This window comes from Calonectris borealis, chromosome 27, assembly GCF_964195595.1.
Source record: "Calonectris borealis chromosome 27, bCalBor7.hap1.2, whole genome shotgun sequence".
Lineage (NCBI taxonomy): Eukaryota > Metazoa > Chordata > Aves > Procellariiformes > Procellariidae > Calonectris > Calonectris borealis.
The window spans coordinates 3,218,426-3,244,790 of NC_134338.1; the positions used below are offsets into that span (position 1 = coordinate 3,218,426).

The 26,365-nt window shown below is 46.8% G+C and overlaps 2 protein-coding genes across 3 annotated transcripts; one reads left to right on the forward strand and one right to left on the reverse strand.

The window, feature by feature from the left end:
- Positions 1-1,561: 1,561 nt before the first annotated feature.
- On the reverse strand, positions 1,562-11,372 carry ATP6V1B2 (ATPase H+ transporting V1 subunit B2). 2 transcript variants are annotated; one of them, XM_075174975.1, is made up of 14 exons: positions 11,234-11,372; positions 8,473-8,528; positions 7,619-7,717; positions 6,885-6,978; positions 6,707-6,784; positions 6,056-6,195; positions 5,814-5,915; positions 5,329-5,426; positions 4,956-5,079; positions 4,366-4,516; positions 3,903-3,985; positions 3,707-3,811; positions 3,351-3,480; positions 1,562-3,228 (listed from the first exon to the last, which is right to left on the reverse strand). In XM_075174975.1, exons 1-14 carry the CDS (start codon positions 11,340-11,342, stop codon positions 3,086-3,088), a joined length of 1,512 nt encoding a protein of 503 aa, XP_075031076.1. In that variant the 5' UTR covers positions 11,343-11,372; the 3' UTR covers positions 1,562-3,085. The 2 variants fall into 2 exon arrangements, with proteins under 2 accessions (XP_075031076.1, XP_075031078.1); XM_075174977.1 differs by lacking the exons at positions 1,562-3,228; positions 3,351-3,480 and adding an exon at positions 3,511-3,557 and having other exon boundaries at positions 3,675-3,811.
- Positions 11,373-17,295: 5,923 nt separating this feature from the next.
- Positions 17,296-24,592, forward strand: SLC18A1 (solute carrier family 18 member A1). Its single transcript, XM_075174629.1, has 15 exons — positions 17,296-17,419; positions 17,649-18,009; positions 18,680-18,738; positions 19,005-19,088; positions 19,366-19,458; positions 19,772-19,861; positions 20,800-20,843; positions 21,001-21,061; positions 21,200-21,295; positions 23,074-23,152; positions 23,277-23,328; positions 23,537-23,600; positions 23,698-23,817; positions 24,031-24,164; positions 24,479-24,592. The coding sequence occupies exons 1-15, from the start codon at positions 17,296-17,298 to the stop codon at positions 24,590-24,592; spliced, it is 1,575 nt and encodes a 524-aa protein (XP_075030730.1).
- Positions 24,593-26,365: the final 1,773 nt, after the last annotated feature.

Consider the following 26,365-nt stretch of genomic DNA (forward strand, 5'->3'; position numbering starts at 1 on the left):
AGAATACATCTCCTTCTTTCCCCTTTGCTCCCACCAGCTGCAAGTTAGTAGAGCTTAATTACCATGAATATTCTCATAACTGCAGAATTCCTTTTGGTTTGCTCTGTAACATACGTTTACTTCAGCAGCCACGTTGTCCATGCGCAGACGCTTGCAGGTACCTCGTGAGAGGCAGCTGCCTCGCTCCGCAGCCCTCACCCACCCTCGGGAACGCTTGTTCAACCTTTGTCCCCAAAACCTGTCACCTGCTGAAGGATTTCAGGAATTCACCGGACTTTGGAATTTCTTCTCTTACTCATGTTTTCAAAACCCGCATTACTGAGCGCCGGCGGCCGCCATCTGCTCATGAAGCTATTCTCGTGCCCTAACCACGGGCTCTCCCTCAAGACAAAGTGACTGTAACTGAGGGGGTAAATGGGTAGAAAAAGTCAAAAAAGTTGGGACAAACACTTTTAAGCCACCAGACATGTTTTCAGCATGCTAGATCCTCCTTCCTCTGCATTCAACGAACAGTCTTTCAAGCTGTGGGACAATCAAAGCCATCATTAATACTGAGGGTATGGGATTTGTAACTCAGTGTCTCTCCTGGTGAAAAACATACTGCAGGAACCAGCTTGGACATTTAAATGAGGTTTTAAAAATTGAGCTAACGTCTTTATCTACCTCAAGGACTTGAACTTCTGTACAAGAAACAGCTCGAATTACAGCATAGCACAACATTTAATAGGAGAAGACCTGAGACAGCCTCAGGCTTTTATCAGTCAGAACAAACTCTGGTTTACAAGACTGTGTCAGTGCAGCTCAGCACATCAGGGCACAGCTCTCTAACGATGAACAGCAAAATCAGCAGAAAGGAAAAGTGCTTTCTTCCCTCACCAAGTGACTGGTTTTGATGTGCACATTGTTCAGCAAAGGAAGGTACATTCGGGTTTACCTCCGCTCTCTGGAGTGCATCAGGAAGAACCCCGGATCTCCCCGTTTCACACCGTTCTCAGTCTCTCCCCTTCACCAGCCATGCTGCATCCCCAAAGCAGGGAAACTCTTACAACAGTTGAGTCATGGAGAGGGACTGACACCAGGAATTTAAGCTGTCGTGCACAGAACACCTGAATAAACCTACCCAGGCCCCCCTCACCCTTAGTAGTACTGTTCATGCAGAAAATTTAAAGTCATCATATGCCCGAGCTCATTTTCAAGAAGCCTTTTAAGGTTTCCTAGCCTCCTCCAGACACAGGTGGAAACAGTGGTCCCGCACTACCCTCCAACATTCCTGCAAAGCCTTTACCCGTGACTGCACCACCCACCCACTCCTCCAGCACAAAGCATTCAGTCCTGAAGCCAAAGGCCAAATCCCCATCAACAAAAGCGACCGGCTCTAGTAATAATGTGGGGGTGGCTCAAGTGGCCCTCACTGCGCACCTAGAAATGGAGTGAAAAGTGTTTTCAGCACATTATGAAGTGGTTTCATTCATGTAAACAGGATCCCCAGTGGCAAAGGACATCTTAGCCACAGCTGAAAAACCTGAAGTTGTTTTTAACCACAGAATCACAAAAGCTTCCATTTTGTTCAACACCTTCCATATTTAATTTATTTAGATATTCTCTACATTAAAGTATTCTCATGCCGACACTTCCAACCTCCCATCCCTACCTCAAGAAAAATAGACTTGACACAGCTTTAGGGGGGAATGCACTGGAATAAAGTTGCTATTGCGTCCAAGTTACAGAGAACACTGAACAAACTATAGAAAGAGCTGCACATAGGAGACGTCAGGGAAAGCTGGAATTAGTACGCTATCGTTCGAGTCATGTTAGCACCTTCCTAGACAAGCACTGAAGGCGTTTAGAGAGGTGCAACATGCTTTGGTTAGCTAGACCAGAGCTTAGACTACATTAAGCCTGGAAAAAAGCAAGGAAGCCTGCCAGCACCGGGCTCGGAGCCTCATCTGAACCAATTTGAAAAAAACAACACTGAACTGACTAGCCAAGTTTGCAGTGTTTGGGAATGTTGAGCTCTCCTGGCTAGCCAAATCTGTGCTTGGAGTGCAAACCACAACAGTTTCAAACACGACTCAGGACCCAGTGCCACCTAGAGCATGCTTTATAACAGAATTCAAAATATCCATTCACACATGAAGCTGCTTTCTCTGTTGCATCGTTTAGTACAAGACATACTTGAAAAGCCGACCTCCCACCAGTACAACTGTGTCAGGCATAAGAGTTTTTTCACATCTCATATGATCCCCTTCAGTAGCAGCACAAAGCCTTGAATTACCTACGGTTTTGCCCACTGGGACACTACTGATCTCAGAATGCTTTAGCTGCTGTTCTGTCTCTGGCATTTCCAGAATTCAAAGAAAAAAAAAGGGTAAGTAGGAAACTTACTCTGCAAACTTCAATTTCAACCCTTTAATTCAGTAATTAAGCCTTATCCTGCTACCTTCAGGTAGCAACCCACTGGCCTGTGACCTCTGAAAAGACCCTTTGCTAGTGGAAAAGCACCTAGCGTGCCTACAGTGTCCTCAGTCCATGCATACCTTAAGAATCTTAAGCCATAGTTGAAAATCAGCGACTTGCATTTTTCAGAAAGGTATGTTGTCACGTACGACGCTTTCCACATATTAGCCTGGTCTTCAGGCACAACAGCAGGACAGCAGAGTGCCATCTGTTCTACCAGCAGCATGGCAACCGCCTATGATCAGATTGAGCAGACGCTTTGGACAAAGAAGTCACATTTGCTCTTTCATGTTTTCTAAACCTTGTGCTCCTGGTTTGAAAGTAAAGACTCGCAATTTCTGGTAATCCTCAGACATTCCCTTGAAATGTCTACAGAAGGTCCAGTTCAAAAAACAAGCTTCGTGATAGCTATTGCACATTTTTTAAGAGCTGGCCTAAATATTTTCCTGAAGATCCAGGCTTTGGAAGAAGGGATATTTTAAAAACTGGTATCAGTGTACATTGGAACACTGGCACAAATGTCACCTATTCTTGGTTTTAATTGTAAGGGCGACAAATAAACACCAACACATGAAAAAAGAAAACAAACAGCATTTCACAGAGCAAGGAGTTAGAGACGAAGCTGTGGCTAGTGTTTTGCAGTCGAATCTCGAGGATAGAATTCAGCCAGTGTTGCCTGAGGAATTCTCTTCAACATCTCCTTGGGGAAGATTCGCAAAAGCTGCCATCCAATGTCCAAGGTCTCGTAAACAGTGCGATTTTCGTAAGGACCTGCAGAAAGCAACCACAGACTGAAGTACGGGGCAGGAAAGTGTCTCACCACCAGGGAGATCTGAGAACAAGACCTTCGAGGTGTTAATGCATACTGTGACGTTCTTGAAGCAGACACTTACCCTGAGCAATGAAGTTCTTCTCAAACTTCTGCAGAAACTCCAGATAAAGAAGATCATCTGAGGTAAGAGCTTCCTCACCAACTACAGCCTTCATAGCCTGTACATCCTTTCCAATAGCATAGCAGGCATACTAGAAGGCATAGAAACAGAAGTGCTTTCACCTTGATCATCCAAGTAACGGTTTCTGTTCAAACTCAAACAAAGGGTCTCACTCAACTACACTAAGCACTCAGTCAATGCTTTTAAATCCGCCTCAGGAGCGTTCTGGATTGCTGTTTGGCATGCCCTTTACAGGCTGTTTAGTGAGAGGTATATTTGAAATACGCCTCTGCTTCTCCAAAGAGGTTTTTACATACCAGTTGGTTGGATACATCGGCATGATCCTTCCTGGTCATACCCTCTCCAATAGCTGACTTCATCAGTCGAGACAAGGAGGGCAAGACATTAATAGGTGGGTAAATCTAGAGGAAAGAGACATCCAAGAATTTCAACGTTAATACTTTAAAAAGTACCGAGTAATCTTAAATATGTTCTAACTGGTGTGGTACACACCTGTCTGTTATGCAGCTGCCTATCCACGTAGATTTGTCCCTCTGTGATGTATCCAGTCAAGTCAGGGATAGGATGAGTAATATCTGTGGAAAAAACATGGTTTGACAGTTTTCAGACCTTTTATATCCATTCTAGCACTGATGTGGCAGCTTTTTGCAGGTAAATGACTTCCAAAGTAAAATGCCATCAGTTAGTATCCCCACATATCACTAAGTGCTCTTACGCAAGGATTAGAGCTGTAAGCGCTCCTGATAGAGGGCTGGAGAATGGTCCTGAAGTCTGAAATGGGCAAAGCATTTCTATTAGCAATATAGACAGAGAAAACAGCCAAGAACTGCAATATTCAAATGGAAACCTAAAGGCCACAGGACCTCCTATCTTGCTGTGTCCCCACAATAAGGCAGGTTGCTCTAAAGGAGTCCTTTAAAGTGCTATTTATTAAAAACACTTGAAAATAACTCACCATCATTGGGCATGGTAAGAATAGGAATCTGAGTAATGGATCCATTTCTGCCTTCCACACGCCCAGCACGCTCATATATAGTAGCCAAGTCAGTGTACATGTAACCTGGGAAACCACGACGGCCCGGCACTTCCTCTCTAGCGGCCGAAACCTGAGGCAATCCAGAAAAACATTTCCAAGAAATCAGACCACTCACACAGACCTGCTGTCTCCCCTCATTAAGCTACCCTACTGACTTGAAGTACCTCTTCCTGCAGGCGATACCAATATAGAGCCCCACAAACCTCTATTAAGAGAAGTATGTCACCACAACCATGCATGACAAGACAAGATGTCAAGGCAAATCAGAAACTATGATATCAAACTGCTGAATGCCACTAGTCAAGTAAGTTTAGCTATCAGAGAAGCAATAGCTGTTTGACTGCTGAACATAATCCTAGACAATCAATGAATAATTGAAAGCCTCACTGGCTATTTAAGAACATTGTAATGAATACTAATTGTAACAGCTTGAGCAGAAGTTTACATTCTCACTTTATGCTACGAACCCTTTCTGCCAACACCCAGCATGCGAGTTAATAAATGCGTACCTCTCGCAGAGCTTCAGCATAGGAGCTCATATCTGTCAGAATGACCAACACATGCTTCTCACACTGATACGCCAAGAATTCTGCTGTTGTGAGAGCTAGACGAGGTGTGATAATGCGTTCGATGCTGAAATAGAACAGTATGGCATTATTTACTGTGCTTTAAGGCTGCAAGGTAACAGTTTGAAGTTACAAATACTTTTAAAACCCTCTGAAAATCCGCTATGTGCACCAACCGGAGTACCAGCATTTCATATTCAACTTTGCTGCAAAATGTCAACATAAGTGACATTTGGCAGGACACCAGTGAGGCTTCAGCTTCCAGTTTACTTGTTCTTCTCAGCCTTTTCCCAACCAAAACAGTGTAATTACTTACGTTGGATCATTGGCCAAATTCAGGAACAGACACACATTGTCCATGGACCCATTTTCCTCAAAGTCTGATTTGAAGAACCGAGCAGTTTCCATGTTCACCTAAATCATAATATTAAGGCATCAGTTCCAGACCAGATTCTAGGTTACTAAATTTTGCATCGTATTAAGGTCTAAACATCTCATTAATAATCCATAAGCAAAGCCCTCTATCATGAAGACTCCCCTACATTCCCAACAGAATGAGTTATTTCTAGAATTCCAGGCTAGAGATTTTAAGTTTAAGATACTTTATCCTGATCAGCCACACTTTGTTACAGTACTTCTGACCATTTGGGATTTTCAGCCATTCAGCCAGCCAATTTAGCACTCTTTAGTTATATACGTAAGACCTACTTAGAATACTTCCAAAAAAGTAATGTTCAGCTACTCTCAGCATTGGCTTATTTATTACTCAAGCATCATTTTCCTCCAATAATATTGGCTTACACCCATAGCGGCAAACACGATGGCAAAGTTTTCTTCATTATAGTCCATCACATCTTTGGATTTCTTCACCAAGCCAGCTTGGCGACATATCTGAGCCGCAATCTAGGGGGAAAAAAAAAAAATGTTTCAGTCCATCTGTATATCTGATGCTGTTACACAGACCAGAATTTAACTGAGTTTACTTTTTAATCCCAGTGAAATGCAAGCCACTAACTGTTTAGAGAACAGCTTTGAGTACTCACCTCATTGTGGGGCAAGCCAGCAGCTGAGAATATGGGGATTTTCTGCCCCCTGGCAATACTGTTCATACCATCTATAGCAGAAATGCCAGTCTGAATCATTTCTTCTGGATAGATACGACACTGGGGATTGATTGGCTGACCTGTTTGGTTTTTTTTTTTTAAAGAGAACACATGTTATTTCATGTACAATGTTTGAAGCTTGATCAAACTACCGCTGACCTTGAGCACTGATCTAAGGCTCATGTCAAAAGGTGCAAACCCCACCATGAGGCCCACAAATCTTTAGATGCACCTGATCAAACCTGAGCCTTTTGTAGATCCCAAGATTCTGGCATTCTACGGTCATGTAAATGGTAAGAGTGCTTTCAAGAAAAGTCTGTCAGGTTATTAGCTTTTTATCTTTGGAGGCTGTATAATTAAGACAGTCTACAAATACTTCAAAGAACAGCTTCCAAGCATTACAGAAAGCAGTTATTTTCTGCTACCTCATCTTCCTGTACTTATATAAATTTGATTTGAGTTTGATGCCACACACATTTAAAAATAAGATTAAACTCCCCTATGTTCAAAACCAAATCTATTGTAACATTCAGAAATCAGAAACACCAGATTTGTCTTTAATTCCATACCAGAAATGGATTAAGAACATACCCATTATGTCAAGAAAATCTTCAGCTAAAACAATGGGGCCTCTGTCTATAGGTTTTCCTGATCCATTAAATACTCTGCCTACAAGAAACAGCAATAAAATCAAAATGTAAGTTACTGTGAAAATAAGTTAGCATGCGGTAAGTCTGTTCATTCTTCAAAGCAATATGCAAGTACTTACCAAGCATATCCTCAGAGACAGGGGTTCGAAGAATATCCCCGGTAAACTCACAAGATGTTTTCTTAGCATCAATACCTGAAGTTCCTTCAAATACCTGTAAATATACCAGAACAAAAAAAACAACACAAGAAAAAGGAGTAAGTATTGTGCTTTACAAAATAACACACTAGAATGCTGCTTCACAGCTTGAGAACTTGATCAGCCACAGGGCAGAAAAGCAAGGCAGTCCTCTGCAGCAAAGGATTTCAACAGCACCTTGCTAGTACAAAACATCACATAAAAACCTACTTTAAACAAAATTCATGAAGTGTATCAGCAGCAACCAACAAACCCAGTGCCATTCCTTTGATCTCAAGTATTTCCCTTTGCCAACAGGGTAAAGTTCTTCAGATAAGAAGAATTAATATTAACAAGAAACAGCTGCTTAGAAGAAATACCTGCATCCACATAGCATAGGAGTTGATCTTGAATCTAATACTGTACAATTACAGAACGATTCCTTTAATCTAGCTGCAAAGAAATCTATGGGGGATACAAATAAAAAATGTCACTGTACTTTAGTTTTCAATCTTCTAAAATTATTCATGCCACTTGCACTTGGAATAAGTGTTTTTTTTTTTTAATTTACAGTACCAAAAGAACATATCACAAGTTAGATTTGACATGGCTCAGGCACGTGCTGATTAACAAAATATTTTTGTTGCAACAAGAGACACTCCTGTCCCTAGTCGTACCTGAACCACAGCTTTGGAGCCACTGACTTCCAGAACCTGCCCACTTCTTTTGGTGCCATCAGGAAGAGTCAAGTGGACAATCTCGGCGTACCTAGGAAACTGAGGATGAGCAAGAAAGATGGTGGAAAGCATTAAAATCCAGAAAAACAGTCAGGAAACAAAAGTTATCAGTTTCAGGCAAGTGTAAGCTTAGCAACTACTCTATTTTTAAAAATAATTTTATTATCAGAAGAAAACTCATTCCAAGGCAATTAAAATTTATCAGGCTAAAGCCATTTTTACAGGGACTACATAACATTTGCTCAGAGTTGCAGGCTGCAGAAAGACCTGACAGAACCCATTCTAAAAACTCTAGTTTTAGAAATACTAATGGAAAGCCACAATGCAGCATCTGACAATACGAAAAAGCTGGCTTTTGCCTGTACATACCATCAGTTGCTTGCCTTCAACAGTAACTTGCAAGTAATTTGAAAACAAGCCAAAACTGTTTACAGTTCCCTTTCACAGAGCATTTATGCTTTGGTAACAAAGAGGTCAAGAACAAAGTGAATAGGTATGTTTCTGCATTCAAGTTTAGACAACATTTTGGGGATTTTGGTAAAACTGACACGCTGTTTCCTTCCTTTCCCCCAACAGTCTCAACAACTCTCCCTTTCTTCCAGGACATGAACAACTCTCTTTAGCTTTAGAGCAAATTGCGTATTCTCATTTATCTCAGCAGTTAGAAACATACCTTGTATTAAAATTGCTCAGTGGACCCATGAATTTCACAACAGTCTGGATTTATCCTGTCACAGCTTTTCTTGTAAACTCTCCCTCAAAAAGCTTCATTCATTAAGAATCTGAATCATTACCTTAACTTGATCCAAGATAACCAGGGGACCATTCACACCCGATACAGTTTTATAAGCTGAAAGAAAGCAAGTCACACATCAGGTACTTCCTCAGAACATCACAAATATCCTACATAAAGTTTTCAAAGTTTCATTCCTATCACCAGTCTCAGGTTTGCAGATTTGGGGCTCAGCTCTGTACTGCTTTTATGTTTATTATGAATTCTACAAGAAGGATTAGGTACTGAATTGTGTAGCCAGCATTTTTTGCTGCTACTTGCAAAGCACCTGAGGTAACATTAAGATATATGATATTACCATCTTCTTGTCCGTTACAGAAATTCACTGCAAGTCTATATCCAGGGATAATTTGAATGCCACCAGAAACACCAATGCATTATAGAGTTGACATTTTAAGTTAAAAAAAATATAGAGTTGGAAGACCTTTAAAAAGCAGGGATAACAACACCTGTAATTTGTGATAAAGAAGATGCCACTACAATTTACGTCCAACAAATGGCGAGAAGACCTTAATATCAATACTCAGCTTCTAGGCTTTTTTTAACCACAGAAGTGTCCTGCTCCACAACACTGAAACAGCCCATGTGAAAACTTGTACTTAGCAAAGCAAGCAGATCTGCTCACAGGCTGGTCAGCAGAGCTTCTACAGTAAGCTGTGTTTTTTGGCACACTGCGAAGAGGAAACCTTATAATACCTTCCCTGTCTCCCGAGAAAAGGTCAATGCACTATACTGTAAAAGGTTGAATCTCACCTTAGCCAAACTCCTCCTACTCTTGGGTTATCCTGGTTTACCTTAAGGATTGACACCTGATAGAAGGCCACAACTAGCCAGCTCATCAGAAGGCTCATGTCTTAAACATCAGCAGCTCAAGTATTAGCACTCCATTCAACTTTCTGAGGTACCGTGTGCCCAGAATTCATGGCTGCTAACAGCCCAGTGGAAAAGCTGTGAAAATGTAGTAAACAGTCCTGCTGCGCTGCTCTAAGGACACACTAGTATCCCAGCTAGGGCCCAGCATCGCTTGATCCACAGATAAAAGTAACATTGAGTCAAAGCTTTATCAGGGTCACAAGGAGCAGTGACCAAGAGAGTGACTGTTAATCACTTACCCCTGGGAGGGAAAAATGAGCAAGTGGAGCCATTTGCAGAACAGGAGAGACACCAGCACCCATTCCTGGTCACGCTACAAGGCAGAGGAAACAGGCACTCGTGGTACTAGGGAAGATCATAAATTCCACCAGCACCAGGCCACAGGGAATCATCTGGCTTAGACACTTCAGTCTGCCAGGTTTGGCACACTTACATGTGTTGTCTAGACTGTCAACAATGCGGTATTTACACTTAAGCAAACAGTTTGAACTGTTGCAATGTAATCTCTTAATCGGCAATAATCAAAACTGCATTAGATAAGGTTTGAGGGTCACTGGGTGTGTAAGATGGTCTAAGGCTGGAACTCCTATTTCTCAGTTTTACTCTTGTCAAAATCCTGCTAAACACCCTGAGACAGAACATGTGTCCCTGAATTAGTCTTAATCAAAAGCACAGGCTGGCCTGCTCCTTTCACCTGAGCAAGGAGAATTACACAGACATTATGCTACGAAGAGGACTCTGCTTAGACTGCAAGTGCTTGCAGCCCACTGTCCACAAGAAATGGAAAACACTAACTTGAGCAAAGCATTTCATCTCATGACTGTCCCATGAGCACTTCCTCCTCAGTCAACGGGGAAGGGCTTACACTCCTTGCTTTGTCCACAAGAAAATATTTCCTTGACATCAATCAGCATCAATTCCCCTTGAAAGCCGCTCGCCGCTGACTCAAAATTCCTGTTTCCAGTAAGATCAACCAGTTCTATGACAAACCAAAAGCAACTGAAATATTTTTCATATCCAGCTTGCAATCAATGTCAGTTTGGGCAAAAGCCAAAATCTACACAGAAAAACATGAACTGAATATGAAGTCTCCTTGGCTCCAACCTTGGTAGAAGCCCCCACTCCAGAGCGAAGCAGAGCAGTAGGCTTGGGGGAGCAGGAATGGTAACGATGGATTTGGCTTTCAAACCAGACCGACATTTTCAAAGAAACCACCGCAGAGGAGCTCCCTGGCTACCACCTTGTAAGTACTCACGCTATTTAGGTGTACGGGTAGAGTCACCCATGTAATTACTACCTAGATCAAAAAAAAGGCCCCAAAAAATGCACCTTCAAACAACTTTGACTTTCCCCCTGCAATAAAGGGTTTTCTACGAGGCTACTTTATTTCCCCTTTTCCGTCAGATTTCTCAACTTCATTTTAAAGGAACAGCACCCACACCACCCCCAACAATTTACCGTAATTTTCAGTTCCTGCTAAAAACGTAAGCTTTTCCCGAAGGACACTGCAATGGCCTATGTTACCCAGCGGGAAACAGGCTCGTGGTTCCAGCCTGTGACTAATGTAAGCGTTTAGACAGGACAAAGCCGTGAAAAGCACCACTGCAGCACCCGGTGCAATTAAAAGCCCGGCTCGAGCGGGACACCGGCCCGCAGCCCTCCAGAAGCCCGCGGGCACCCCCCGAAGGAGCGCCCGGGCTCGGGGGAGGCCGGCTCTGCCGCACGGAGCGGCCCAGGCTGCCGGAGCTGCGGCCCGCCCGGCTCCGGGGCAGCCCGGCCTGCCTGCGGCCCAACGGGCGCTCGCCCCCGAGCCGGGCCCACCCTCCGCCGCGCCTCTGAGGCGTCCCGGGGAGCCCGCCCGCCGCCGCCCCCCCGGGCCCCGCACTCACTGAGGCGCGGCTGGGAGAGGTAGTCGCGGGTGAGGGCCGCCACCTGCTCCCGCGGCCCGCCGGGCCCGGCGCCGTTCACCAGCCCGCGCACCGCCCGCACCGCCGCCATCTTCTCCGCCGCCCCGGCCCCGCGCGCCGCCGCGCATGCGCTGATATAGCGCCGCCGCGCCGGGCCCCGCCCGCCCGCAGCGCCCCGGCCCGGGGCGGGGGAACGGCGGGAGCTGGCCGGGGTGCTGGGGGGGGCGGCGGGAGCGGCGGGGGGCCGGGGCGAGGGGAAAGGAGGAGGGACAGGGAAAGGGAAAGGGAAAGGGAGAGGGAGAGGGAGAGGGAAAGGGAGAGGGAGAGGGAAAGGGAAAGGGAAAGGGAACGGGAAAGGGAAAGGGAACGGGAAAGGGAAAGGGAGAGGGAGAGGGAAAGGGAGAGGGAAAGGGAAAGGGAGAGGGAAAGGGAGAGGGAAAGGGAAAGAAGGAAAAGGAAAAGGAAAAGGAAAAGAAGGAAAAGGGAAAGGAAAAGAAGGAAAAGGAAAAGGAAAAGGAAAAGGAAAAGGAAAAAGAAAAGGAAAAGGAAAAAAAGGAAAAGGAAAAGGAAAAGAAGGAAAAGGGAAAGGAAAAGAAGGAAAAGGAAAAGGAAAAGGAAAAAAAGGAAAAGGAAAAGAAGGAAAAGGGAAAGGAAAGGGAAAAGGAAAGGCAAAGGGAAAAGGAAAGGAAAAGGGAAAGGGAAAGAAAAAGGGAAAGGGAAGGGAAAGGGAAAAGGAAAAGGAAAGAGAAAAAGATAAAAAGAGAAAGAAAAATAGGAAAAAAAAAGAGAAAAAGGAAAAGGAAGAAAAAGGGGAAAAAGGGAAAGAAAGAAAGAAAGAAAGAAGGAAAGAAAGAAAGAAAGAAAGAAAGAAAGAAAAAGAAAGAAAGAAAGAAAGAAAGAAGGGAAGGAAAGCTAATTAATTAATGGATTGACAGAAGGGTTAAATAGCTGAGAAGACAAGAAAAGGAGAAATCCTGCTGTAAAAGGAAAGCAGAGCCCCGGCCTCCCCCCCAGCCCCGGGCCAGGGCTGCGAGGGGCGTTTGGGGCCCGCTCTGCCCCACTGCCCCGGCTCGGCAGTGGGGGTTGGTGCCCTTACACCTCAGCCATGTTCTCATGGCTCTGCTTCAACCTAAAAGAGCGCCTTGATCTAAGAGTGGAGCGGTAGCTGCTTAGGGGAGATAGGAGGGAAGAAATGAAGTACAAACTGGCGATGAGACCGGACTGTCCATGGAAACACCCCACTTGCACTGATGCCTCATACTCAAACATCAAGGGCTGACAGGTACAATTGTTCAAAGGACAGAATGACAGCTGCCTTACCCCCTAAACCTTCCATTTAATAAAAAAAGATAGTGGGTTATTTGTAAACACCTTTTTCCAGAACACCATTAGTCTGTCAACCTTCTATTTCCTTATGGGTTATGTATCTCTTCATACATGTTAAATTTTAATAGTTGCCGATCGTTCTCCTCCCCACTTAGCGGTGAGATAGGATTATTTGATGTTATAAAACAATATTCTATCTTCTTCCACATTAAAACTAGAAATATTTCAGGGGAATATGTCTCCAAAGAGATATTGGCAATTCTGTGCTTGTTTGGAGGAGCAACGAAGTACCAGGGACTGGTGAGACTGATGGAAAGAAACCTAAACAATCGCACAAGAGACTGTTTGGCTCAAGAGGGAGTAAACACAATAAATAATCCCCAGACAAAGGGACAACGCCGTCGAGTGGATTAAACACAAAACTGGGAGGCTTTGGCCAGGTTTCAGCTCTCCTTCAAATGCAACGTGACCTTGAGCACATTACCGAGCTCTCCCGTTTGTTAATAGTCAAAAGGACTTAACAAAATACAAACCAGCAGCACTCGCTAAATGGCAGCCTCAAGGGTTACTTCAGCCAGCACCACTTTGCAAACTGCTTCCACCTGCATTCAAAGCCTGGCTAAAAGGTGCCGCAGGGACGCAAACTCCAATTGCTCCAAACAGACCTTTTTGTGTTCTAAATATTTTTATTCAGCTCTTAACTACTCTTGCAGGCTGAGAAAATTTGCCTCCTGGACTAACAACAAAATAGCATTTGAGAGGACGATGCAAATTCACCCACTGGGGAGCAGAAGGCAGCCGGCAGCGGCCACTGCCAGCGCAGCGGCTCCTGTGCGGGGTAACAGAAACCTTCTGGTAAAGGAAATATTAGCAGAGAGTGACTTTAAAGAAAGGTACGGTTTTAGGGGTGCCTGTTCCAATCTGTGTTTACGCTGTCGTGTTCACCCGACCCCGGGCTGGCAGTATGACATCTATAAGCCATTTGTCTCACACTGGTTTGTAAAATGCTGCTTTGTGCTGGCACGCAGGAGCCCTCGCTGCACAGCGGATGTATTTCACTGCACCTTTGAGGTGAGTCAGCAGCCGAGAGCAATCTCGCCGAGCGAAGCCTGCTGTCGACTGAATTCACCGGAATTGCAATCAGCCTGCGGAGCCGGCGTGAGGTCTGCTATCAGCGATTTTTCAGGCCCACATCCTATGCTGGGCCTTGAGACAGCCCATAAATTCTCTTATACTTTTCATTACATCAGAAATGTTCACTATACTTTATTACCTCAGTCTGGCCAGGAAGAAAATTGTAGTCATTTTTTTTCCGTGGGGTTATTGAAAAAAAAATCATGGCAAACATTTATAATGGTTAAAAAAAAAAACCTCAAAGAGAACTGCCTGGAAAAACCTGATGGACACATGGAAATGCTTCCAAAGCACATCTGAGTAAGCCTTCCCATCATCTCTGCAAAACAAGTGACACCACTGCAATTTCCTTCAGCTGCTTAGGGCTGCCAAATGAGATGGTATTCTGACCTCGGGGCCGACAAAAGAAAAAAGATAATAATAACTATCGCCACATGCCCCTCCTCATCTGAAGGAGAATCTGAACTATTTTCTCTCCAGAGCCCAAGGTACAGCTGAGCAATTCTGAGCTCCCTCAGTAGATGGTAGTGCTGCACTGCTCATCCTCTGTCTACTTTGCAGATATTTAGAAAATAATTTCCAGGCCTAGCCATTCAATTCTCAGCTCATGAAACATATTTAAAGGCTTCAACTTCTGCTTTAATGCACACCCAGAGAATTCCTTGGTAGGATGCACTCATCTCACATTACTGGCAATAGTTTTTGGCCATGCAGAAGCCAGATAAATGGCCTCAATGGCAGATTTACACATCAACAGAGAAAAGGTGAATATGTTTAGGATTTATTTTCTTCCTCTGCGGTAAATCTCTGTATCCTGAATGAATGATGGTATCAGCTTTGGTTTAAAAAAGAAATCACGGAGCAAAGTGTCAAAAGTTTAAGAAAACAGAAAAGACGGAAGAAGAGAGATCCCATTTTCAATGGCATTTGCAGTACCTCACCCATGCATGGATAGAATTTTCCATCCAGCTTTGCTTACGAGAAACCGGCCTTGTTAGTCCAAGAAATATCTTCTTGTCTCTGGAGATAAAGTAGAGAGCATAACAGCGTAGGGAAAGGCTGTGGACAAAGCACCCCCCTGCCAGCATCCTTCTGCGGGGAGGAGGCAAGGGCAGAACTCAGATGTGGAGGGACCATAACCTGTTGATAGCCAGGGGAGAGGCGAGATTCCCCCACACCTCTCAGAAATCATGGGCCAGATCAGTGCATTCTGGCCTTAAAGATATCTCCATCCACTACGAACGCTTCTCATCACACTTACAATTTTGGAAATCCTGAAAAGCTGATCTTGTCAGCTTGTCAGCATCTGATGGACCAGCCCACACCCTGAGATTCAATGACCTAAATATTTCTCTTTTCCTTTTGAGGAAGAGCTTTCTTTCAGTTTATTTTCCTTCTAATGCTAAAAACAGTCAGCACAAAAAGGAAAAAACTGCCTGCAGAGAGATACTTCGGAGGGAGCTCCTTGCACCACGCCCCGCGGGAGAAGCAGCGACTCTGGCACTGCCTGCTGTGGGCATCGCTGGACACGCAGCTCCTTTCCCTCCCTTTGCAGGCTGTAAAGCAACGCAGACCTCCCTGCAAAGCCTCCGCACAGACCCTTTAGCAAACCCCCCGCCGCTGCTGCCTTTTCGGCTGTGTATCCTCTCCCACCCACGCAGCGAGTCCTTCCCCACTCGCTGGCTGATGCATCTCCTTCACCACATGCCCGGCGCACGCGGTGGCAGCGACACGCACGCATCCAGCCCACGCACCCGCTGCCAACACCTGTGGCTTCAACCCACTAAACACACACGGACTGCCCGTTTGCGGCGACGCGCAAACACGGGCAAGAGCGATATCCCTCTTTCGTCAAATTGTGCTCCCTGAGTTTCGGAGTTAACCAAAAATCCCTGGGATGCTGCAGGTCTCATCGGTGAAATCTGCCTGGTTTTACCCCGGGATGTGTAACACGGAGTCACAGTTGGAACGAGGGCAGCCGTACCAAGGACAAGCAGCATTAGGCAGCAAGAGAATGGCCATCAGTCACTGGACAGTAGCCCAAGACCTAGACTATTATGTATTTCATCATTTCCCAGGGCCATTTAATGATGCCAGCCTTGTCTCCCAGTGATGAATCCGCTCTCTGCCACTCGTACCCACCCGCCGACGGGGCAGAGCAGGCTTCCCCCTGCGCAGTCCCAGGACAGGTTCGGTGCGCTCAGACCCAGGCAAGAGTTAAGGTGCTCGGAGAGAGATAAGTGTTGATGAAAGCCTGGAGAGCGGGTGCCTCTGCTGCAGATAAACACTCCTGCCTCTCTCCTCCTCATCCGCCTCAGCCCACCCCACCGTCCTGCTCTGACGCAGAGGGAGCTGCAGGGCTGAATGAAACTTGTTTGAGGTTCCAATTAAATCTCCATGGAAGAGGGACACTCATATCCTCTTCTGATAAAAGGTAATCATAAATCCTCCGGGAGCAGCGGCTGCAGAGCACACCGCCTCCCGCAGCAGCAGCCGGCTCCTCGCACCAAGGTGGGCTCCAGGGTAAGCGTTCGCTTTCCTCTGCTCCACGCAACAGGTTTGAATTGAGAAGGGGACAGGATTTGTGGCTTGAGATGTAAGGGCTACATTAGTCTACATGTCTTTATTGTCTATGCTTCCTTACTCATCCTCTCTCTCTAATTTTTATATATATATCTATATATACCTCTCTCTTGTCTTGTATTAATTCTATTATTTGGTCTTTGCTACTACTTGGAGGTACAGTGAGAAACCATCCCTGCTTCCCAACTCAGTGACCTGTGTGGCACTCATATTCGATGGAAGAGGGTTTGCACGGTTTGCTTTTTTTAATTAAAAATGCATAAATACCATTGGCTGGGATTTCAGGAAACTACGGGAGTATTGGAAAGAGTGATAGTTCGGACTTAGCTCCATCCATTTTGCCACTTAGTCTCCGAAATGCCTACGAGCTATAAGAATGTAAATGGCTAATTGTTTGGTTGGTTTAGTGCAAATTTCTGATGGGTATTTTCAGTGTGAAGGAGCAAGCAATCTTCTCTCAGTCCCTCGGAAGCTCTGATCTTAATCATGTATGTAAGGCTTTTAAGTCCTGTATCTTGCCATGACATTTCAATTAGGTCAAATGAAAAGACATGTAAGGTAAATGAATTTCCTTTGAGACCTAATTTAATCTCCAAAGAACAAACATGGAATGAAAGATGTAGAGATTACCACAGATAAGCTACTGGCTTGATCTGTGCTTTGAGTCTTTGCAAGAAGACTTAAATTATGCCTTGAAGCAGGTACAAGATGTCTCAGGAGAACGGAAATAGGTTAGAGTGTACTCCATCTGCAACTTTAAACGCAAGCTTGATAAAACTAAGGTCTTTGATAGCAAAGCTGGTGGTCCCAGCTCCTAGGGAAGAACACCCAGCTCTTGGAGGACACAGACACTAAGCGACCTCAGGAGTTGTCTTCCCAAGGGAGAAGCCATGAGCTGTGGGAGGTTGTAACCCGGAGTGTTTTCTTTAAAGGTTATAGACCTTCAGCCCTGAAGACCAGGAGCCAGCAGGACCCAAGCTGTGAGCTCCAGGCTCTCGGCCATGCCCCCAGCTGCCAAACCCGTGCCCTGGCGCTGGCTGGCAGTGGGCAGGGCGTCGCGGAGGTTGGTGCTGGTGGTGGTGTTCGTCGCGCTGCTGCTGGACAACATGCTGCTGACGGTCGTGGGTACGGCGTGCGGCTCTCGCTGTGCTCTTTGGGTGCCACCTCGGGGTTTCGGCTCCTCGGTCGGTCTCCGGATGATGCCGGCAGGGTCCTTGCGTAGGGACAGCTGTGGGGAGGGCTGGGTGCAGGGAGCTTGCACCGACATCTAGCCAGCATCTTCAGTTCAGCTCCATGCTGAGCCAGAAAATGGAGTAAAATCATTAACTAATCCCTTCCCTGGCTTTTCTTCCAGTACCGATCGTCCCCACCTTCCTTTATACAACAGAATACGAAGGTGCCAACAGCTCTGTTGCCCCAGCCCGGACTGAGCCAGCTCCTCCAGCCTTGAAGGCTCCTCCTTTCTCCTCCATGTTCTCCTATTTTGACAACACCACGGTGACTGTCTCGGGCTCCACAAGCACCGTGGACTTGGCAAACGGGACGGAGAGCAGCCGCCCGCCGCAGCCCCCCGCCAGCAGCCCACCACTGCCGAGCAGCTGCCCGGAGGGCGAGGAGTTCCTCGCCAAGGAAAACGTCCGTGTGGGGCTGCTGTTTGCCTCCAAGGCTCTTGTGCAGCTGATGGTCAACCCGTCCGTGGGTCTCCTGACCAACAGGTAGGTCAGAGACCTGGTTTGTACCCGGGTGTAGCCCTTCGGGGACAAGCAGCTCCTGCCTGCGAAAGAAATCACCATTAGCTGAGCAGTAAAGGTCTGTGCTGCACATCTGCAGCTCCTGCAATCACAGAATTACAGGAACTGGTGTGTAAAATAGCGAGGGGGAGGATATATGCATCAAAATAAGCATGAATTTTACCTTTTCTAAAAGCCTCCAAAGGGCTTGCGAGTTTATATTACAACATAAGCCTCACTAATGCTCTCCTCAGGTGCAGACAGATGCTATTTAATACCAGTAACCATCAAATAAACAAACAAAGATTCCTACCCCGCTATGGATGTAATGTTGTTCAGGTTTTCTGCCCGAGTTTGAATTTCCCTTTGTCTCTAGCAGACACATGTGCGGGGCGCTGGGCTCCTCTCCACATGTTCTGGGTGGGCAGATGAGTTGGCAAAACAGAGCCGTGTCCCTGGGTGTGCTTTACAGTATTTTCTGGGGGCACTTAGGCACTGGATGCTTCCTTGAACAGCGCTCGCAGGCGCATCCACACGTTCGGGAGATGCTCACCAGCCCGCAGAGATGTGTGTGTTAAAGCTGGGCAGCAAGACCAGATCTCAGCCTGGAATGAGGGATCCTCCCTGAGACGGTGCCTCTTTTTTCCCTTTCCAGGATAGGATACCACATCCCCATGTTCATCGGATTCGTTATCATGTTCCTCTCCACAGTCAGTGAGTATTGCCCTTTGGTCTGCCCTTCATACGCAGCAGCGCAGGAGAAAATACTTTGGTCTGTGCCTGCACCGCTGTTCCCGTGCAGGAGAAAGGAGTGAGAGCAGAGCAACCGGTCTCAGAAATTGGTGACAAGAAAGGACGAGTGGCACCCAGCACCCTCCAGCACCCAAACTGGTGCAAGCTGAGGCCGCTGTTACCCTCTGCAGGGTTTTAATGCTCAGTCTGCAGTTCTGCCTGACGCCGTCTCTCTCCTTCCTCCGCAGTGTTTGCTTTCTCGGGCACCTACACCTTGCTGTTCATCGCCCGAGCCCTCCAAGGCATTGGGTCGTCGTTCTCATCAGTCGCAGGTAAATGCTTTAGTTACACCTTAGTCTGCGTTAGCTCCCCTTGTCTGGGTTCAGTTACCGTCTCAGGAATGATCAGCAGCACAGACACAGCGAGTGCCTTCCTCGCCTTCAAACTCCTCCTCGCTGCGCCTGCCTGGCTGGTGCAGAGGGTGCACCCACACAGCCCAGCCGGCAAGCAGATAAATCCCCCCAAAAGCCCAGGCTGCTTTCGGAGGGGAGCCCCACCACCACGGTACCAGCCAGCCTCACGTGGCCTCTGCTTTCTCTCCGCTCCCAGGCTTGGGCATGCTGGCCAGCGTGTACACGGATGACTTCGAGAGGGGCAACGCGATGGGGATCGCTCTCGGAGGCTTGGCCTTGGGTGTGCTGAGTAAGGAAACCTTGTTCCCAACGGGGTTTACATCAACGGCATCTCCAGAGCCGTGTCAGCCATCACCTACGGCTTCCACCTGCCTGGCTGTGCCCCTTCCCCGGCGGCATTCCGCAGGCATGGCTGGCCTGTCCTCCTCCCTCCCTCTGCTCACCCTCCACGGCTGCTGGACCCGACAATTCTCTAACAGAATCCATCACCAAACACCCGCCGGGGGATTCGGAGAAAACCACGACGGCAGGAGCCGAGCGCTGCCGCCCCGGCGCTGGGGACGGTGGCACTGCCGCTGTGTGACGCAGCCTTTCCCTTGCAGTCGGGGCCCCTTTTGGGAGCGTGATGTACGCGTTCGTGGGGAAATCGTCTCCCTTCCTGGTCCTGGCGTTTCTTGCCCTCTTGGATGGAGGTGAGAAGCCAAATGGTTTAATCCTATCAAAAAAAGAAACGTGAAAAGATTTAAAGGCAGACGTTTCGGGAAGAATCTCACAGGGCTTGTGTGAAGGAAGAGGCAGATTAATACAACACGGGTGATATCATCAGCCCTGGTTATTCTGTTATTGCTAAATCATATGTTTTCTACCACCAGATGCATGACATAGCAATACAGTAAGAATTAGTCCCTCATTACTTAATAAACCCCTTGATTGCTTTAATGGCTTGAATAGCACATTCAGTAAAGCTCTTTGAACTGTGAATTCTTTGTAAAAGGCACACTTGTCTGCAGCCTCTTCACCATGCCACGAAGGAATTAGGCTTTGCCAGCATAAATGGCGATCCTTGTTCTTTCTCTGATAGCTGTATTACAGATGCAGGCCACGAGAGCCTTCAGAGAGTAACGGCAAAGTTATAGATAGCAGAAATGTGCATTTTTAGTGGGAAGTATTAAGCTAATTAAATTATAGTCACAGTTAGCATCCTTGCCTAGATGTAATGCAAGACATCTTTAATGAAGCATGTAAGAGCTTTTGGAAAATGAAACGTATGTCCCATACATATGAAACTTTCTTTTTTAATCCTATTCTTTTCCACATCTAATTTCTGTCATGCTCTAGTTGTCGCTCCCCAGCAGGCAGCTGCCAGCCTGGCGGAGAGCATTTGCATATTTCACTGCTTCGTGGGTTGACAAAACACGTCTAACACAGTCCACTTCAGGGAATATCGCTGCTCCCTCCCGTGGGAGCAGGGCTGGGACCCACCTCCCCCCCTGCCCGCTTGAACGATGTCCCCAAACACAGTTACTGCATCCCCGAGGGCTCTGCTGATGAAAGGGGTCATGCTGAAGGAAAAGCCAGAGGGAAACGCGGATTGAAGCGATGTAAGCTAACATCAGTGTTTTCTTCCCAGCTTTGCAGCTCTGCATACTGCAGCCCTCTAAGGTCTCCCCCGAGGTGAGTACAGACGTGTGTGCATACGTGAGCCGCTGCCAGGCGGCGTGAAGGACGCGGGCGTTCGCCGGGGCGGAGGGCTGTGCCGGCACCGAGCCGAGGCTGGGTGTGAATGCACAGGCGGCTCTCAGCCGACGTAACCCCCTTTGCCATCCCGCAGAGCACCAAAGGCACGCCGGTGTTCACCCTGCTGCGGGACCCCTACATCCTGGTCGCTGCAGGTAAAGGCGGACGTCAGCAGGCACCGCGCTCCTCTTTGTGCCCCTGCGTCTCCTGATTAAAGAGATTCACTCGTGCCTGCTTGAAACAGCAGCAGAAGGTGGCTAAAATAGAGCATTTCTCCCTTTTCTCCCCGTCAGGAGCCCTCTGCTTCTCCAACATGGGGGTGGCCATGCTCGAGCCCACCTTGCCCATCTGGATGATGCAAACCATGTGCTCCCCGAAATGGCAGCTAGGTAGGTGCCGTGCTTTGCAGCCTTCACTCCTCAACAGTTGCCTGATATAGTTCAGCTAGGACCGGTCCTGCTTTGGCACTGTGAGATGGATTGAATAATCTCTTATTCTAAAAACGAAGAAAACATATACCCTCACCCACACAGAGTGAGTGATCCCAGACTGCGTGTTGCTCCAATTTGAGCTGGAAATGTCCTTAGTGATAGCTATACAATGTGCTTTTCTCCATTATTGAAAAAATTGTATAGAATCAGACTCCCCACAAGAGCAATAACACTGGAAGAGAGGCTGTTTCGTGCATGGGAAGCCTGTCGAATCCCGTCTTCTGCAGGGCAGATAATGGTATCGTGCTGGGCTGAAATCGTGGAGCCAGATGGGTTTTGCAGAGGCAGCTCTGAGTAAAACAAGGCCATTTAGAGAGTCCCAGGCAGGACAGGATGGTACGTGCTAATTACCAGCTGCCTGGAAAATGTGATATGGAGATAACATTGTCTGTGTTTGCTACAAAAATAAAAACTAATTGTTATAAAACCCAGTTGGCTGAGGAATGACCCGGGGGGTGCCCCAGGCTACACTTAGATCCCAAATTGAATTGCAGCCTGGGAGCAGGAGGGCTGAGAGAGCTCCTAATCGAGTTATCCTCTGGTCAGGCAGGAGCATCCACCCCAATAAGAGCCGGCGATGCTTCTCATGAGCAAGTGATTGAGCAAGGATGGGCGAGGGCAAGGCAGCGTCCCAAGGTTTCTGGCAGTGGGGAGAAGGGACAGCGTAAACCACAAATGTCACAGGCTGAGAAATGCACTCAGGGCTGCTCCCGTCACCACTGAACTCAAGGGGAACCGTTGAGGTGACTTAGCAGGACCCAGAGGTCAGTGGACATCAAAGAAAATCCCAAATACTTTCACTAGATTTTCAGGTACCTGAGATTTGAGAGCAGTTTGGATTTAGACACAATTCAACTGCAAGCCACCCATCTCACAAGCCATTATGAACTCAAGGGGCTTCTTTATTTGTACTCTTCAGTTTGCCCACTCCCGTAATTCTGGAAAAAAAACACAGAAGAGTTTGGACTAAACCTGCAGGATTAACTGTGTTCTGTAGCTGTTAAAGGGAGGAGAGAAAATTAAACATAAATCAGTGTGTTTCAATAAGGAAGTTGTCTTAGTGAAATGGAGCTGATCAGTTTTATTTATAGTCAGCAGGAGAGTATATTAAAAATAAACAACTGGTAAATCAGCAAACAGTGCAAATATTTGACTACGTAATGATCCCTAAGCTTTTTACTTAAGCAGTTATTTTATTCCTCTTTATTTAGCAAGTGCAAAGCAGAAGGCAAGGGGAGAAAGGTGGAAGGGGAAGAAACTATGACAGGAGAGAAGGATGAGTTTATTAAGGCAGAGGGGGTGAAAAAGTTTGGCATTTAGCACAAGATCATTCACCCAGATCTTGTGGGTGAATCACTGTGCCTCATTTCCCCCCCATCAATAAGCAAATGCACTTTCTATGCCTCCCTCTGTCTTCATAGAGGGATCCCCACCCTTCTACAGGGCATGGAGCAACGGGGCAGCCAGCGCAGCCGTGACACGGAGCAACGGCAGTGGAGGACACGGAGAAGCACCACTGCACGGATGGGCACCCACAGAGTGGGCGCCCAACGCTTGCCTTGCCTGGCTCACGCTGTTCTCCAAATGAGAGAGGCAGTTAGTGAAGTGAATATTTTTGCAAATCGCCTGTATTTGCTTGGGGGTGACACATGCTTTTTTAATTCTCTCTCTCTCAGGGATGGGGTTCCTCCCTGCCAGTATATCCTACCTCATCGGCACCAATCTCTTCGGGATTCTGGCTAACAAAATGGGCCGGTGAGTGGAACATAAGAGATTTCATCTCAACCCAGCCCAGTCCTGCGCTTTCAGCATGAATTACGCTCGTGGTGTTGTGCACACTGAGAACATCTGCCCTCTCCTAACTGTGGCCTCGTTGCAGGTGGCTGTGCTCCCTGATCGGCATGGCTGTGGTGGGAATTAGTCTCCTTTGTGTAAGTAGCGCAAGACAATTTCGAGACCTTTCTGTAGAAGAACCAGCAGGGGCAGTGAGGGCGATGATAGTACCGAGATGGAGTAACGTGCCTGGCAGTCAGTGGATGTTCAGTGGTTGCACGTGTGTATCGGTATCTACGTTACACCTTCACACCTCACACAGCTCTTCTGGCCTCATTCATGTACCCTCTCTCCCTCCTCTCAAAGGTACCTCTGGCCAAAAATATTTACGGGCTGATTGGCCCCAACAGTGGGCTTGGCTTTGCCATAGGTAAGTTGTCGGTGGTCAGGCTGCGCCACACAGCTCAAACGCGGCTCTTGCCTGCGGAGAAGGCGATGACTGATCAGGTCCTTCTTGCTTTGGGCAGGAATGGTGGACTCCTCAATGATGCCTATCATGGGTCACCTCGTGGACCTTCGCCACACCTCCGTCTATGGCAATGTCTATGCCATAGCTGATGTCGCCTTCTGCATGGGCTTTGCGATCGGTATGGGTGAACTCTTACTCTTCCCCACGGGATGACGCACTCAGCGTGTATCTCACTCGGTTTAAGGCTCCCTCTCCTCCACCCAGCGTTCACCGCAAGCAACCTGCACTGAGTCTGCAACCCAGTCACCGCAGATTTATAGACCCCCTCCAAACTGGAAAGGCACCTTTTGCTCTCCGTCATCTTAGCCTTTTTTAATTTTTAAATTTGCAGGTCCATCCACGGGCAGTGCGATTGTACGAGCTATCGGGTTTCCCTGGCTGATGATCATCATTGGAGTTATCAATATTGCTTACGCTCCTCTCTGTTGCTACCTGCGCAACCCTCCCGCTAAAGAGGAGAAGATTGTGAGTTTAAGTATACTTTATTCCCTTGAAGTATAGGGGATTGATAATCCAGAGATTTGGGGGGCGATTAGAATAAATTTGCCAGGGATTGTGTCTTCCCTTTTGGGCTCTACTCTGCCCTCAAAAAAGGGACAAAAAACTCAGACAATAAAACCACAAAAGAGCTATGGTCCTTTCCCTAACTCACAGCTTCTATTGCCTGGGCAAAAGTTGTTGGCTGCTTTGGCTTTCTCTAAAAGTGGTAATGCTCCTGTCAACTATTCAAATTAATCACCATTTTTACTAAAGCATGATTTCTTCTCTCCTTTACCCAGGCAATCTTAAGCCAGGAATGCCCCATGCAAACCAAAAGCTACACCACTCAGAAAACCCTGCGCGATTTCCCTCTCACAGATGACAGTGATGTGGAGGCAGAAAATGCGGAATAGCAAGTGCAAAGATGCGTGCCCTGTTTTGAAGCTAGTATTATGTTTACAGAACAAGGATGTATTAGCACCCAAGAATAACCGAGCCTCCCCCAAGACTTGTGGACACAGGATGGACGCAGGCTGCATCGTTGGCCTGTTCTCTTGGCCGTGCAATCCACAGCAGGGGACAGAGACCAAGGATTTGGAGGCTCTATCTGTTTAGTTAAGCACTCGTTTGCTGTGTGACTTCTCGGCAAGTTACCCAAACTTACGACATCTCATCTGTCAAAAAAAGTTACAAAGATGAGAATCGTATCATCCTGTCCTGCAGAACAGTATTGTCTTGGGCACAGCCTACCCATGCAGCGGGGGATAACGCCAACATCTCTCCCAGATGAGTCCGGTGGCATTTGTTAATGTCTTTAAAGCGCTTACTGTTCTTGAAAGAAAAGCACTGGAGAGCACGAAAATTAAATCAGCGGCATCAGCTTTGGGAGATTTCTTTCTCCAGAATTCTGCTGTAATCCCCAGCATGAAACCTTTCCGTAACAACAGGGCACTATCCATCTGTGTCACTGCCAGTCCGCCAATAAAGATGTCACTGTACTGCTAATGTGCTCCACGCTCCTCTGAAGACAGTTAAAAAAAACGTTCATTGCTGTCTCGGTATAGCTTTGTGTTGTGCTATTTATGTGCCACTTAGAGCTGCTTGTGTGTCCTTTCCAACATCCATTACGTTAATTCATTTATTTGAAGAACTCTAAGAAATTCAGGGAGAAATAGGGCTGAAAGCGGTTTTAGACTCTTAGACACAGACTCAGGCAACAAAGTTAGATCCCTTGTGATTATAAGTGACTAATAGAGCGTTTTTGAAAATCCCTGCCCCTCAGCTGAGATGGGGTAACGGGCTGCATTTGTGAACCTAACCCATCGCAATGAGAAGTACAATAGATTGATTTAATTGCCCTTTTGCAATTTCCTGGCCACGAGTTTAGAAAGAGAGCAGCTGCACTGTTAACAATAATTATTGAGTATAATGGTCTGTAAAAGTATGTTACAGTTAAGTAAGAGAGAGAGTGTGAAGTAATAGAGGTACCAAATTAATTTTATAAGTATCAGAGAAATTCCCGTGATCTCATTTTTTCCAGTGAAACCTCAAACTTACAACTTCTCTGGTTCCGCTGTTGGCAGTTTTATATAAACTCATTTCTGTCTTGAATGAGAAGTTGTGTAACGCACAGCCATTTCACTTGCCAGAAAGAACAGATGATTCACTGCTCTGGAGCCCCGGCAGCACAATGCAGATGCGCTTGCCAGCAGGGAAACAGGAGGATAATAACAATTCATCAAGATTTGGTACCTTATGACTCATTACCAAAGGTCATAAATGGCTATTGTCAGGCAATCCCACATCCACGGTGGGCCCATTGCCCCTCGCTTTGCACATACAAGATGAAATTATATTTCTTAGGCTGACTGGAAATGACTAATGCTAAGCCTGTTCTCAAAGCCTGGTTATTTTCATCTTCCACCTGTTTCCCTGCTTTGCCAAGAATGAAAGGAAAAACGTGTTTGCTTTCTGTGATGGAAGGAAAAAATGCGCGCTGTTCTATTTGGGGATCTATTCACACCTCCCGGTTAAATATGAACACTGAACCCCTCTGCCTGCCCGGCGGCTGGTTGCTCTGGAAACCCACCCCCCGCGAGCACCACGAAAGCAGTGGAGCCTCCGATTCCTGCGAGGTGGGCGCCTCGCCAGCCGCCCTCCCCAGGCACCTCACCCAGCAGCGCTTT

Coding starts and splice junctions, on each gene's coding strand:
- ATP6V1B2 (XM_075174975.1), bottom strand. CDS start 11,342: ATGGCGGCGGTGCGGGCGGTGCGCGGGCTGGTGAACGGCGCCGGGCCC. Junction 3,812..3,902: donor GGCAGCTGCATAACAGACAG/GTGTGTACCACA, acceptor TCTTTCCTCTAG/ATTTACCCACCTATTAATGT. Junction 3,481..3,706: donor CCGATGTATCCAACCAACTG/GTATGTAAAAAC, acceptor TATGCCTTCTAG/TATGCCTGCTATGCTATTGG.
- SLC18A1 (XM_075174629.1), top strand. CDS start 17,296: ATGCCCCCAGCTGCCAAACCCGTGCCCTGGCGCTGGCTGGCAGTGGGC. Junction 17,420..17,648: donor CATGCTGCTGACGGTCGTGG/GTACGGCGTGCG, acceptor CTTTTCTTCCAG/TACCGATCGTCCCCACCTTC. Junction 23,329..23,536: donor TGGGAATTAGTCTCCTTTGT/GTAAGTAGCGCA, acceptor CTCCTCTCAAAG/GTACCTCTGGCCAAAAATAT.